Source organism: Diorhabda sublineata, chromosome 8 (assembly GCF_026230105.1).
Source record: "Diorhabda sublineata isolate icDioSubl1.1 chromosome 8, icDioSubl1.1, whole genome shotgun sequence".
NCBI classification, from domain to species: Eukaryota; Metazoa; Arthropoda; class Insecta; order Coleoptera; family Chrysomelidae; genus Diorhabda; species Diorhabda sublineata.
The window spans coordinates 10,630,274-10,646,000 of record NC_079481.1 but is presented as its reverse complement, the minus strand read 5'-3'; the positions used below and the strand labels follow the sequence as shown (position 1 = coordinate 10,646,000).

The window sequence follows — 15,727 nt, the reverse complement described above, 5'->3', positions numbered from 1 at the left end:
GTCAAAACATCGAATTGATGGTCATCCACCGTATAATGTAACACCCGCAGATAAAAAAGGTGAGGTTTACGTTTTTCTATACCTGGAGAAGCGTTTGAAACTTTCCAATCTCAAAATTTTATTAGCTACCCTCGTATATTCATAATTTTTCACATTCTCGTCGATTTTTACGATGATCGAATCGTACCGATTGATACGTTTTATTGTTATTACTATTTAACACTCTCTTCGGTATTGATTCGTATTAGATATTCTACTAAAGAAAATAACTGTTTCAAATTAACTTGATTGAGGTGAAAATGGCGATACGTATCCCGTTTCTTGTTTTCAGACAGTGACGTGTATTATAAAACACTAATTTAATTTTTAATGGAATACGTCAATTTTTACTGATCGCTCGGTAGCAAATTGCTTGGAAATCAACGTATTTACTTAATTAAATATTTCTATCAACGTCAATTTGAATATTGAATTTTGAATTCTATGATTATTACAGGCATTAATAATATCAAAAATCGATAAGTATTCGAAAGCTCTAAAAATATATTAAAGTTAGTACACTTTGGTGTTTCATTGCCACTCATAGCTTTGGTCAGAAAAAATGGAACTAAACGCAAAAATGACAATATTTCAACGTATGGATGGCAACTGACTGATAAGAGAAGAAAATAGAAGCTATGGAAATGGACTATTTGATCTAGAAGTATATCTAAAACAAAACAAGAAAATATACGACGAAGAACAGGTCAAGTATACACGACCTCAAAGAGAATACAAACCAAACAACTTCTCTGATACAGATATGTAATGAGGATGAAACAGAGAAGCAGACAAATAAGACCCCCAATGATCTGGGAGAAAGGCATTGAACATACCATGAAAGACAGAGCTGTCCAAGAAAACGAGGTAGATAGAACGAAAAGTGTAGAGGATGCGCCAAAGAAAACTGTATATATTGATTCTTGCTACGATACTGGAGAACCTAGTGTTAACAGCTGATCCATCAATCCCACTCCTTTTAAAAAGTCTGCCAAAGATCTTCGTCTTCTATTTCAAACGCTTCTAGGTGCAGTGCTCTGGAACTCTGTAGTGAGAGTGAATGTGGATAGAGGTGCAAGAAAACCTCACGCCGCATTGTCTGCTAAGTTTAGCATCCTCAGGTGTTTGTTGAAGCGTCGAAGCTCCGATAGGACTTCTGTTAGTATTCGTAGATACATTACGCAGATCTCTGGTTATAGTTTCCTAGGAAAGTCTTTACCTATCTCAATAATTCATTTTGTTCCTTTTTCCCTATTTTTCCAGTAGTTTTTCCATTGTTCTGTAGCTGATACCACAGAAGGGTTCAAGTCTCATGAAAAAATTGTCTCAAACGATTTTGAATTTTATGATATTGGAGCTCAAAGCTCTAATAGCTGCTTGGTTCTTAGACAGGATGATGATCTCTAGATTGAGCTGAACAATTGCCTAAATTTCTGCTTGAAAAATGCTTGCTGAGTGTTGTAAATCAGTGGTGATTTCTTTCCGGATAGATAAGAAATTCTGAGAAAATACCAAAAAAAAAATGATATACAACACGTTTTAATTACGACTATATGTAGACCACCTCCATAAGTTGAATGTTGACCACTTCGTAGTGAGTTGTAACTTCAGCACTGATGTCTCCTTGAGTTTGCTTTCCCCCTTTTGTTCTCCAACAACTTTTTAGTCATTTCTTTATCAGTCAATCAGCTTTATCTGAACATAACTCGCCCTCTTGTCATCGAAAACCCAATCTTTAAACCAAGGCATTATTCAGTTCATTACATAGCTCAAATTCTGGCATGAATGATCATGAAAGCGCAAACCTATGGTTCTGCATTGGCATCAACAACAGCTGGAATAAAGTTACTTCACAATTAATCAATGAAGCTGGATTTGTTGCAGCTACAGCATCTGTACAATATGTTGTGCAGTACTTATCTTCCATAGATCTATAAGTTAGTAATATGTATTGAACCAGACCCAATGAGATGCTTTCTGCACCTAAATACAGCGAGGGATTTGAGATACAAGAAATGGACGGCATAGAAGATGTTCAAAGTGATGACAAAACTGAAAACTACTGAACGAAAACTAATAATCACTTAGGATCTACTGTATTTACGAATTTTTCATTTAAAACAGTTCAAGGGTAAATCGCATTTTCCACGTAAAAGATCCACTGTTTGGTCAATGTCACACCTCTGGGGTGCTAAAAGAACCACGATAGACTAAAGACGAAAAACGCCGAAGTTTATATACGTTATTAATTTGATCGGCAACAGTTAAAGTAATGAGAAAACTATGACGATGGAAATCAACCGTGGTTGCCGGTGAATACATCGACGACAACATTAATAACAAGTGCGATAACTGTATAACTACACTATACAAGTACTCCACAAAAAACATTCAATAATTATAATAATATGTATATATATTATGTCGTAGATAAGATATAGTATTATGTTCGTGAGTAATAGTTAATACTCGCTCATCGAATAATATTTTTATGTGAATAACAAAGGAAAATTGCGTCACCTATCCAAAAATAAATGAAACGTGCTTCGTAAAACCTATTTTTTTTATTTTTGTCGATAAATCCAATACAGTTTGTTGTGATTCTTAACCTTTACTGATGGTTAAAAAAAGACTATTATATGCTGTTATTCAACATATTTTAATCTTAATATTTTAATAAAAACTCCAATTGAGACTGTTTCTTCGTTATAAACAGTAAAATATTGGGTAGCAAAGTTTAGACGAGACTGTACGATCTGCGAAGACCAGCAACCCAATGGTCAGCCAAATGAGTTTATGACTCCAGAAATGTTGAAGAAAATCCACTGGATGATCGTCGACTGAAAGTGTGCGAGCTAGAAGACATAGTAGGCGTTTTAAAACGTGCAATACATCGCATATCAACTTAAAATTTGACATGAAAGAGCTGTGTGCAAGATGGGTGCAGCGTTTGCTCATAATGGAACGAAAAGAAGCGTCGTTAAGACGTTTTCATCGAGTATTTGACAAGGTTTGACAAGGTCCACTATTCTATCTGCAGGCAAGGTCATGGCAACGGTTTTTTTGAATGCGCGTGGGATAATTTTCATTGATTATCTTGAAAAAGGAAAAACTATCAACGTCGAATATTATGGGAGCTTATTGCAACGTTTGAGCAAAGAAATCAAGCAAAACTGCCGCATTTGGCTAAGAAAAGTTTGAATCACAACCTCATGCATCCTATTCTCCAGATTTAACCCCCTTGGATTATTTATCGTTCCCAGAGAAAAATGGTTCGGTGGTCAAATTGAACTTATTGAACATCGCTGAGAAACGTGTATGGAGCTAAAACGAGTTTACATTGAAAAATAAATCCATTTTTCACCATTCTCGAATATTACTCAATTACAACAAGTTTCCATATTATCTTCTGCTGAATTTACACCATTCTAGTAAATTAGTTCCGTGTTTAATAAACTATGACGGAACTGATAACATTTTCCATTACAGTTTCCATTCGAAATGAGACATCCCTGATAACTAAATTATGGGTTTAAATAGTCAAAATTGACGCTTGAAATGGGGAACAAATCAAGAACGATTTGTTTTCGTGATAGCTCGTCGGTGAGCTTTAATAATCTATATCCTAACAGAAATCTATCAATGAATTAGTAAAGAAGTTTAACGAATTCATTTACTTTATTTATTATTTAATTTATAAAGAAATTGTTGGTTATGCTATGGGACTATCATTATCAAATGTTATAGCATGATAAGTAATTGAAGATCTTGACGAAACTGTCTTAAATCTTTTTAGGTTGTGCATTACTCCTGTACCAAAAAATCTAATGAAAAATTAACAATAAACTTCAATTCATGTCACGAAAAATATCATGTATAAGTTTGACTGATCCAACTATCAAATCCTAAATTTAGATGCTTAGTTTTTAATAAGCAAAAGCTGCATTAAAATAAATTCGTCGAATTATTTCAATTAATATGATATTAAAATAAGTTTTCATCAAACTAAAATCGAAAACATCCCAAAAAAGAAAGCAAATATAATAGATATTAGGTACCTTGTAATGGTTGTGAGATTTTACATATGACAAACATCTCAGTATTTAGAAAATAGATTAAAAAGTCATCAACACGATAAATAACAAAAACTGCATTTACGAACCATAAAATATCAAAAAGAAGAATAATTTTTGAAACGGAATCAAATATACGGAAAAAGGAATTTTTAGAAATGTTTTTGTTTAAAATATATGGTTTTATTTCATAAAAATTTGATAGACTTAAAGAAAAGTCGAAGCGTCAAATTGTATCTTTCTTTCAAAAATTATTTCAAATAAAACTAATTTTAAAACAGAAGAAAAATAAAATCAAAAACATTTAGATGCATTAATAAAATGTATCATCGCCCAACCCCCCTTTTAATTTAAATCTTTCGAGGGGGTGAATTACGTACATAAATATTAAAGAAAAATGTGTACCCCTCAACATATTTGTTCTAGTTTTATTTTCTCTACCTATTTACCTATTTGAAGTAAATTTATCTGACACGCACCATTTAATGAAAAAATAAGAATGCAATTTTTCGCATCTACAGTGCGTCACGTAATTATATTTGCTCACTAATAACACATTAAAATAATAACAAATATATATACGAGTAATACGAGTATCTATTTTGTAATAAAAGCAATAGTGTAATTAGTATACAAGGTGTCCCTATTTAGAAATACGACACTCTTATTTCTTGATTGTTGATCTGCTACACCACGCAAATTACCCGATTCAACCCCTGTAGACTTTAACAACAAAAAAGCTGCAAATAAACATCTTTGCAGGTAAAGATATAAAAAAATATTATTATATTACATTATAAATATTCAAGACGTTATATACAACATCAACCAAAGGAGACAATTATCCAGAGCAATGGAAGAAGCTACTGTCCAAGTCTGATGGATATCTCTCTATAAAGTAAAACTTTAACGTTAAGAAACGAGGAAAAGTCGCTAGGAAATATATCTGCTGATTAGAGTGGGTGTTTCGTAAGAATCTCCCAATTCTTGTACAAGATTTGCTTTTATATAGATAAATGCTGACATCTTCAGGTCGAGGTCGGAAACTTTTAAAACAACTCTCGTAAAGGCAATAAAAATGTATAGAAAGATGAAGAACGTGCAGACGGGGATGCGCCAACTCTTCACTTTAATACCCGCCATAAAATTTCAATTTCTGTTACAATATTCAAACTCGTAATCGTGGTTGTCTTGAATATTAGACCACTCGTGACGGAAGATTATGCAGCTCGAGATTTGAGTTATGAAATAAGTATATATAGGAAATTGGTTCCACAATGTTTTAACCTAACCTAACCCACCCTTTTCTCCACTGGCGCATGTGGAATCGTTCTTAGCGAACATAATCTCACATGCGCTAACTGCGCGCTAACTATGCGCTTCTCCCTAAACTAAAATCTACGTTAAAATGTCTACCTAAAAAAAATTCAAAATAAATAAATAAATAAATAAATAGATAAATAAATAAATAAATTTATTAATCAATTGATCAATCAGTGAATAAATGGATAAATAAATAAATAAAAGAATGAATGAATGAATAAATATATAAATGAATGAATGAATGAATAGATAAATAAATGAATAAATAGGTAAATACATAAATAAATAAATAAATAAATATATAATCCAAATCCCCTGTGAATATATCGGCGTTATATGTACTATTGTATACAGGGTGTCACAATTTATAAATATAAAGTATATTTTGTTAATAATAACGACTTCAAATCAATATATAGTCAATAACAGTTTCTAAAATATAAGATTCTATCAAAAAATAGTTCTTTTAGAAAAACAGTCCAATATGGTTAATTTCTCCTATAAAAGAAGAAAAATTTTAGTAAAATAAATCTAAATTGTGTCGAGTAACGCGTTGCGATTAAATATATGCGTTGAAACGAGTTGGTTTTAGTGAATTTTTTTGTTTCAGGACCTAGAAAACTGTTCGGAGGCTACCGCATCACCCCTAGATACTGCAAATCCTCCTGGCCACCTTCGGAACCATTAGAAGGACCGAACATATGTATGTTCAATCACGAATGCAGACAAAAGAACGGAATAGTGGTAGGAGCTTGTATGGACGGTTTTTTATTCGGCGCTTGTTGTCAACTTCCCAAAGGGATATCAATTGGTGATTATTTAGAAGATGATAACGTTCCTCAATACGTAATAGGAAATGGATTGGTTACTAAAATACCTAATACCACTCCTATAGATATAACTTCTCTAGGTGTATCGCAAATAGCGGAATCTCTATTGAACAACGGAGTACTTCCTACTGCGATAGATAACGAAGTCGTGCAGATAAATCAAAATCAAAAATTTTCTACTACAGGTGTAACACATCCCCAAGCACCAGATACAATAATCGTAAGTCAAGAAGATAACAATATCAATCCGGATTATTTTAAGCCCACTACTCAACCAGCCGACGATAGAAGAACTACCGTAAGAACCGCTCAATATCCGAATACTCCAATTTTAGCCCTATCCATCTCCAATGCTCCTATAGAATATACTACCGTATCCGGTTTCAGTAAACCCATGTTTAAACCCAAACCTACTACTCCCAACGATAATAATTATGTTAGAATACCAACAATCACTCACAACAGTCCTAAACCAAATGTAACAGAAGATTATGATTCCGTTGTTAACATCATACAAGTAATTAACGGTAACGTTAGTAATCGACCGACGCTAGCTACTCCATCTACTCCAAAACCTCCAAGTACTTCTTATATTTTCAGTACTACTATACCTCCGAAACCTACAACTTCAAAAAGAAGAACTACTACTAAGAAAACTACATTTTCGAGTTCTACTAAAACAACTTACGCAGTTTCACCAACAGCTTTTATAACTTCCGTTAAACCCCCGTCGACTTCTTATGTATACAGTTCGACGCCACCACCGAGGCGTCCACCACCGAGGCGTCCACCGCCGACGCTCGATTCGAATATATACAGCAGTAGCTCCACACCAGCACCGACTATAATAGTTCTAGCACCGGTTACTGAAGAAATTGGAACTCAACAATTTCCATCGACGTTACAAAGACCAACGGCTCTTCCACAAAGAAAACCGGCTAGTAGTAAACCAATTCACCACGTTACTATAAATCAACACGTTACTCAAAATATCTACAGCTCCACGGAACCGCCACCGGCGTCTTTCGCTTCCCCGACGGTTCTTATAACACCTAAACCTAATATACCGTTCAAACCATCGGAATCATCGGATACCGTCGAGGTCGGAACGATACCGTCTGCGTCTGATGATAACATCAATTTCCCGCCGGTTAGAAATCCTAATTTGAACATGTCCAATATTCCTTCTTTGAACGAAAACGACATAACCACTCCGGTTTTTATCGAGGACGAAGCTTTAAACGCCAACGTTGAATCTTTCGTTAACAAGATAATTGAAGGATTACAAGAACCCTTCAACGGTTTAAAAGATGTTGTTTATAACAGGAAAAATTCGACTATTTTATCTGTTGGAAGTACTACGACGAAGAAGCCTCTAAAGCAAAGTAACGCCACTAAAAAACCGGTTATTACCACGACATCGAGGCCTGTTAACATCAAAGTTACCACCACACAGAAACTTATAACTACGACTAATAAAAAAACAGGAAATAGGAAAACTACGGTAGTTACTACGACTAAACCGGTTAAAGTAACAAATAAGTCCAAACCGACGAAGAAACCTCCCAGTACAACGCAGAGTTTTATTGAACCAACTAGTGACACTATAGTAGTCGATAGCGAGGATTATCGAACAGGTAAGTTTTATATTTACACTAAATCACCAGGAAAACGTTATTTTGTCATACAAACTTTTTTTTGTCCAATAAGTGTACTATAAGTGAGTAGGGATGTACTTGAATCGAAAACCTTGTAGACAACGAAATTATCCTTTATTTTAGTTAATAAATAATTCTTCATTAAAGTAGTATTCGGTGTTGGATAAAAGTATTTTTACTATTGAAAAGTAGTACGGCCATCGAAATACCTTGCCTAACATAAAGATGGCGGTAGTTGTTTAAAGACGCCACAATGTTTAGTATTTTGTTAGCAGCCATCATTAGTGAACGTTTTCATAGAAGCTGATCTAGATTCTACTCTGGGTGACACTCCTCCTTCGTTATCAACGGTGTAATATTGCGTAGTATGGTTTCGACGAGACTGTACGACCTGCTAAGACCAGCAACGCAATTGATCAAATAACAGAAATAAACGTACCAAAATCAACTTCAGGATCACAATATATTACGAAATAATTTACCAGGTGGAAGGAGATATTACAGTACATGGAAACACCCAGAAAAAACTGACTGTTCAAAAGAAACTCAAAAAGGAAACCAATTAGAAATAGTACGACAAGAACACATGAGAAGTTCATCTATACCAAAACAGAAAATACTGGTTGTCGCGATTTTAAAGGAAAAAATGAGAGACAGAAAAGAGTAGATGAAAAAGGTATTCAAATTAAAAAACTACTCTATATTACAACAGAAATAAATAGAAAGGAAAATACGGATTGATTTGACGTGGAAATATGATCAGAACATCTATACAAAACGCTTGAATCTACAGGGTTATTTGAAATGATGAACCCAAAGTACAAATAAAAAATTTTTATACCAATGAAAAGAGGAAGTTTCAAAGTTTTTTTAACGTATTACAAGTGTTCGATGTGGCCTCAAATATCTAACTACATCTTTTCTCTGGTCGTAGCAGTTCTGGGGCTGCAACTGGAGCCTCTCTCGAATCCAGACTCCTAAATCCAAAAGAATTTTATGGAAATTTTGTAGTAGATAATTTCCAGGAATATTTTCAGCTAATTATTCTTTTTTGGAAGTGACATGCCATTGGGTTGGGTTCTAAATTTAGTTAAAATCATTTGAAGCCTTTAAATATTTTCGTTCTTTGATAATTTGAGCAGTATATATATATATATATATATATATATATATATATATATATATATATATATATATATATATTCTAAAATATTTGTTATTTCAGAATGTGGTGTACGCCCTTTGCACAGATCATCGAAAATAGTAGGCGGTAAAGGGGCGGTTTTCGGTGAATTTCCCTGGCAAGTTTTAGTAAGAGAATCAACTTGGTTGGGTCTATTTACAAAAAACAAATGCGGAGGTGTACTGATAAGTCATAAATACGTCATGACGGCGGCCCATTGTCAACCTGGGTTCTTGGCCTCGCTCGTCGCGGTATTCGGAGAATTCGATATATCTGGAGATTTGGAACAAAAACGTCCCATCAGCAGAAACGTTAAAAGAGTCATAGTGCATAAGCAGTACGACGCTCAAACTTTCGAAAACGATTTGGCTTTGTTGGAATTGGAAAAACCCGTACAATTCGATCAGCATATCGGTGAGTAGAATAAAAATTCCACCGCTACATGATTCTTTTCGACGTTAGTTAGTTTCTAACTGCGCCTGTCAAAATTTTACAAAATCTAACAATCAGATTGGTTATAATAGACAAATAATTGAAGAAACCGACAAAAAGTTACAAAAATATCAATCAATATTACATTGAATTAACGCCGTACATTCAAATTATAATCATTAAAGAGGTATAATCATTAAATAGCATGAAAAAATCTGTACTAAGGAATGTTTTCTCTAGAAAACCGAAAGCGTTTGCTCCTAATTTTTCTCATTATATTTTTTTTTTAAAGAGATCGTGTCTAATTTGAACAAAAGCAATTTGTTTACGACCGTCACGGTCTAGAAAATAATATTTAAACTGTCACTTTTCTTTTAAAACTATTTAAAAATTGCAGATGACCATCAACCAAAACATAAAAAAAAATAGTGAAAGTTTTATACACGGTATAAATTGAAATAATTGTAAAATAAATGGTAAAAAAAAACGACAAGAAATTATTTGAAGAAATTTAACTGTATATACAATGTGTCCCAGGATAAATGAAATATTTACGAGGTCTGGCTATTAAATAACGAGACTGCTTACGAAAAACGGTTCAATAAACTCCCCTTCCCTAGCCACATACCTTTCCATACGTTTTTTCCATTGATCCAAGCAGTGCTGGAAGTCTTCTTTGGCGATGACCTTCAGGAGCTCTGCAATTTTTTGCTTTATCGCTTCCATAGACTCAAATCGGGTACCTTTCAAAGCAGATCTTTTTCTAACCTTTCAAGGAAATCTGAGCAGACCCGTTGACGCAAGAGCTTTAGCTGATACAGTACAGTTAGGAAGTATTTAAACGAGGTTGGATTAGAAGACGTGGAACGATCGAATGGACGGCTAGATTCCCTGATTTGACTCTACTTCTTATGGAATTATTCAAAATCTAAAGTATATTTCAATAAGCTACACAATATTGCTGATTTAACAGTTAAAATAACGGATGAAATTAACAAAATAACCCCTGAGGTCATACAAAATATATGAGAGAAATAAAAAATTAAGTTTCCCAGTTATGATTGCACCAAATTTAGAAAAACTTCATATTGCTGAACAGAGGACTGAAATCCCTTTCCAACAAGATTCCGCACGACCCCCTTTCTTATTTAAAATTTTCTAGAAGGTAATTTTAATTCAGAGGGGGTGTTGGAGGGGAATAATAGTTTCATACTGTCCAGCTATCACAGAATTTTTGTAAATCGGCAAATTCGCGCGACGCTTTTCGGGCGGTGACTCTCACATTTTTTTATAAATGACGGAACTCGTTTGATGTTTATTTGCATATAATTTTTCGTAGTAGCAGGCGGTTTATTTACAATATTTCTTTCAAATAATTTCTAGTAAAGTCTATTTATTTAATTCTTTTTGTTCTAGAACTTTGTGTAATTTTATTTAGGTATATAAAAGATTTGTATAAGCGCAGTCTCTCATATATTTCGCAAAAATATTTAATCACGTGACAGTCTCAAGTATCAACAAGCTTTTCACAAAGTTTCAACTTGCTACTTCCATCAATTTTATTGTAGTAGAGCTTCAACGACCACTCAGTCAAGTTGTTTTGAGAAATGTCACAAATTGAGTTTGCGCAGATGAAAAATTTTTAAATGAAGAAAAATTAACACCAACACGAAACAAAAAACAAAATGGAGGCCTATTTACGATGACTTGTAACCATCATTTTCAACAATAGGTTTCGTTGGGGAGGAAATTGTGACTGGAACCTGGAAACAAAAGAAATGTTCAAACGAGTGTTCTAAAGATCCTTGAGATATGACAAAAATTAGTGTGAATGCCTCGAGTTTTCAGTGCAGTACAAAAGCAGAGTCGAGTAAAATATTGTGAGCGAAGACCAAAAAAGTGTAATCCAATCAATTGTAAAGGGTGATAACCCTATAGTCTTTTACTATGATCTGACTTCCAAAAGAGATTCGTGGAGTGACATCGGTAAGGAATATTCGTGTCAAAAAAAGCGAAGTTTACGAAAAGTACCAAAAAAGTTATGGCAACAATATTTTGGGACTACGGGGGTATCCTTTTGATTGATTCAAATACAACAATTAACCATATTCATAGTTCGTAGGTGTGAGCGACTAGACGGTACCAAAGTCCGATGTCCTTTGAGAAGCCGATCAGGCGCTTTATTTTGAACCCTTTGATGTCGTTAGGCAAGTTGTGGGGTTTGTCAAGGTGTTTAAGGTACTGCAGTTTCGTCCTCCTCAATGCACCAGCGGCGCTTCGGATCATTCGTGACGCAACGCACCATATTACTTCAACTTACAAAATCAGCATGTCCACATTGCTTCGCTTTCCAAGGCTACTATACACGAAAGCGGCTCCACAGTCATGGAACGTCCTTCGTATAGCCCTGATCTGGCCCCGTCTTACTATATTTTGTTCTTAAAGCTGAAGGCCGAGTTAAGTGGTAAAAGCTTACCTTCAGTCTCTGAAGACGATAACTTGGTTATCGAAGAGCGCGTAAAACAGTGTAATTGTGAGTGTTGGTATAAACAGTGTGTTCATTGTGAATATCACCAATGGTTCCATAAATTCCAGAGGTAAAAGATTCGAAAGTGACGATGAAATTAAACAGTTGGCCTACGAATATTTTGAGTCTAAAGATGCATCATATTATGAAATCAAGAATTCAAGATTTTTTTTTTTAATCATAAACATTTAAGGAATTCGGAGTAGTAATCGACGAGCCTAGAAAGTTGTACTAACAATAATAATCGCTGCGTCACAGCTGATTCATCTTTTTTTTCGTCAAGTGACACAAATTATGTACTTTCACTAAATTAATTCAAATTTGATTCGGATCATATCTCAGATCGACAAAAAAATACCATATTGAACAGATTCAAGTAAAAAAAACATTTATTAAACCACATTTTATTTAAAAACTAAAATTTTTTGGGTGAATGTTTATATAATTTGTATTTAAAAAATAATAGATGATAACAAAGTTAAAAAGCCTGAAATTTCGAAAACGGGAACACTTAAAATCACCTGCAATTTCGTACATACACACAAATATATGTAAAATAAGTGTATCTGAGACGATTTTCAGACTTGCAAGGAAAGGGAATAAAGAATTTTTTTAATCTTGTTTAGTTTTCATATAGCCATTAACATTTTCTCAAGATAACTATAACTATTCCATCAGGTTAGGTTAGGTTAGGTTAGATTAGGTTAGATTAGGTTAGGTTAGGTTAGGTTAGGTTAGGTTAGGTTAGGTTAGGTTAGGTTAGGCAAAGCACAGCTGGACAGCAATTCCTTACCACATTCCGTTGGATCATATAATGTACGAAGAGAACTATGAACGTAACATCCGGCTAATCAAATCCACGTCGACCAAGAAAATCTTGTTCGTGTTAACTTGTATACTATTCGGTATTAACAGTTCTTCACTTCAAAATATTACTGGCTTCGTTGGGCCCTATTACATTTCAACCATATTCCCAAAACTCATCCACAAATGTGATGATTTAGATCTGGACCATGTCGAAGCTTCCGTAGACCTCTGGGGAATCACCTGGACCATTTTGGGAATCTATCTAACGATAGAAATTTGTAGGGACCCTTGTCGAGTCTTCCGCAAACTTCTGGAGATTTACCTGGACCACTTTGGGAATCTATCTAACGATGGAAATTTGTGTGGACCTTTGTCGAGGATTCCTCAGATCTCTGAGGGTTCAAATGGACCACTTTGAGAATCTATTTATCGATTGAAATTTGTGTGGACCCTTGTCGAGGCTTCCGCAGACCTCTAGAGGTTCACCTGGACCACTTTGGAAATCTCTCTAACGGTGGAAATTTGTGCAAACCCTTGTCGAGGCTTCCGCAGACCTCTGGGGATTTACCTGGATCACTTTGGGAATCTATCTAACGATGGAAATTTGTGTGGACCTTTGTCGAGGATTCCTCAGATCTCTGAGGGTTCAAATGGACCACTTTGAGAATCTATTTATCGATTGAAATTTGTGTGGACCCTTGTCGAGGCTTCCGCAGACCTCTAGAGGTTCACCTGGACCACTTTGGAAATCTCTCTAACGGTGGAAATTTGTGCGAACCCTTGTCGAGGCTTCCGCAGACCTCTGGGGGTTTACCTGGATCACTTTGGGAATCATTGCTCTAATGGACGGGTCTAGTGCAACCAAAAACAGTAGCCACCATTTTCTTAGAAAATGGTACGTGAACGAAAAACTTTAGTGGGATTAGGATCATCATTCTTTTTTGAGCTTCAATCAAATTATGAGGAATCTATTTTTCTCATACATAAACATTTATGTAAAATCGATTTTATTCCAATCAGCGATATCCCCTCTATCTGATTGTAAATCACAAGCCGATTGTATTCTCTAATGGTCCTTAATTACCAAAAGTTGCACGAAATTTTCCACCCCTTTCAATAATCTTTCAATATTTTGATCTCTCCAACGTAAACATTCAATTTACGTTTCAGTTCCCATATGCCTCCCCCAGGATAACGAGGATTTCACCGGAAGAATGGCAACTGTAACGGGATGGGGTCGGTTGAAATATGGCGGTGGAGTACCTTCCGTTCTACAAGAAGTACAAGTTCCGATAATGGAAAATCACGTATGTCAAGAAATGTTCAGAACCGCCGGTCATTCGAAAATTATATTAGAATCCTTTTTATGCGCAGGATACGCGAACGGACAAAAAGATTCCTGCGAGGTAAGTATATTTTAATCGTTTGTAGGCATTATCAGATATATTTATACTTATAGGGTGATTCAGGAGGTCCGCTGGTCCTTCAACGTCCGGATGGAAGGTATCAACTCGCCGGAACGGTTTCGCACGGTATAAAATGCGCTGCGCCGTATTTACCAGGAGTTTATATGAGAACCCAATTTTTCAAACCATGGATAACGACTATAACAGGCGTCACATCGCCATAGAAACATACGCAGGGTTTTTAGGAAAATTTTACTCATTTCAAATACATTTTTATCAAAATTTCACGTACAGGTATTGACGCACCATGTCAAGTTTATGAATCAGTATTTAGTCCAGCGATCGGGATCTAGTTTGACCAAGAGAACGTTGCTTGGTTCGTTACTAGTCATGGAATAAACGTGATCTTGATCTCGAATACAATATACGAGGTCTGACAATTAAATAATGAGACTGAAACTACACTAGGCAACAAAAAAATCTTTGGATTTCTTCGTTTTTTAGAACTGTTTGCACTTTCTCCAGCTCTGGAAAAGGCACACTCCTTCCGAATGAGAGATTGTTTTCCTTTAACATCGATCGAGGCTTCTGTCAAGAAGAACCCATCCCAACAACCACATTCCAAAAGTAATTGGAGAAACAGAATGCAAAGAAAAATAAATTATGAAACATAGTTAATCGTCTTCTCTTCGTCTTTGAATCTTCGTTTAATCTTCTGTAGTATTCATTCATGTATCTATGTCTTATGTATTATGTAGTTTTCTTATTCTTCGTCTTCGTTGAATTTTCGTTGAATCTTCGTTGAATCTTCGTTGAATCTTTGTTGAATCTTCGTCTTCGTTAAATCTTCGTCTTCGTCTTCGTTGAATCTTCTGTAGTATTCATTCATGTATCTATATCTTCTTAATCTTTATTAATCCACATATCGTCTTCTTTATCGTACCTTTGTCCCATGTCTCCTGCCTAGCCACCATTGTATTTCTTTCCCTTCTTCGTGCCTTTCTTTGTGTTTTCATTACAGCAGACGCCTCCACGTATTTTACCTTCGAAAAATCTTTGATATTGGTCAAGCTTCAGATATTATTAATTTACCAAAACACATTGCTGAATATTATCCATTAAACCAAACGGGAAAATTTCTGGAACATGAGATGTGTGGCATCCAATATTTAACCTGGGAGGTACACACGTTTAAGCCGGGTACACATCTCACATAAATTCTTTTAGATCCGGTAAATAGGGTGGCCGCGGCAACGTTGAAACCTTCCTGGAAGTCAAAAGTACGTTCCACGCAGTGGCGGGGTGCAATTTTTCGCGATGCCTGTGCAAACATTAACGTATAGCTCACAGAATCATCTCCAGCCACACACACACTGTCGACGGATACGCTGTGAGTCGAAGGTACGCTCAGCCGAGCAATGTCTAACAATACAATCTCATTATATTTCC

The 15,727-nt window shown here is 35.2% G+C and overlaps 1 protein-coding gene across 1 annotated transcript in view; it reads left to right on the top strand.

Annotated features, from left to right (window-relative positions):
* The window catches only part of LOC130447430 (serine protease filzig), a 35,520-nt gene extending 20,604 nt beyond the window's left edge, over positions 1–14,916 (top strand). Inside the window, exons 2-5 of the mRNA XM_056784245.1 lie at positions 6,046–7,902; positions 9,149–9,520; positions 14,043–14,278; positions 14,332–14,916. Of these exons, the coding sequence (XP_056640223.1) occupies positions 6,046–7,902; positions 9,149–9,520; positions 14,043–14,278; positions 14,332–14,502 (2,636 nt within the window). The 3' untranslated portion in view covers positions 14,503–14,916. The remainder of the gene's footprint in view (positions 1–6,045; positions 7,903–9,148; positions 9,521–14,042; positions 14,279–14,331) is intronic.
* The last annotated feature ends 811 nt before the right edge of the window (positions 14,917–15,727 follow it).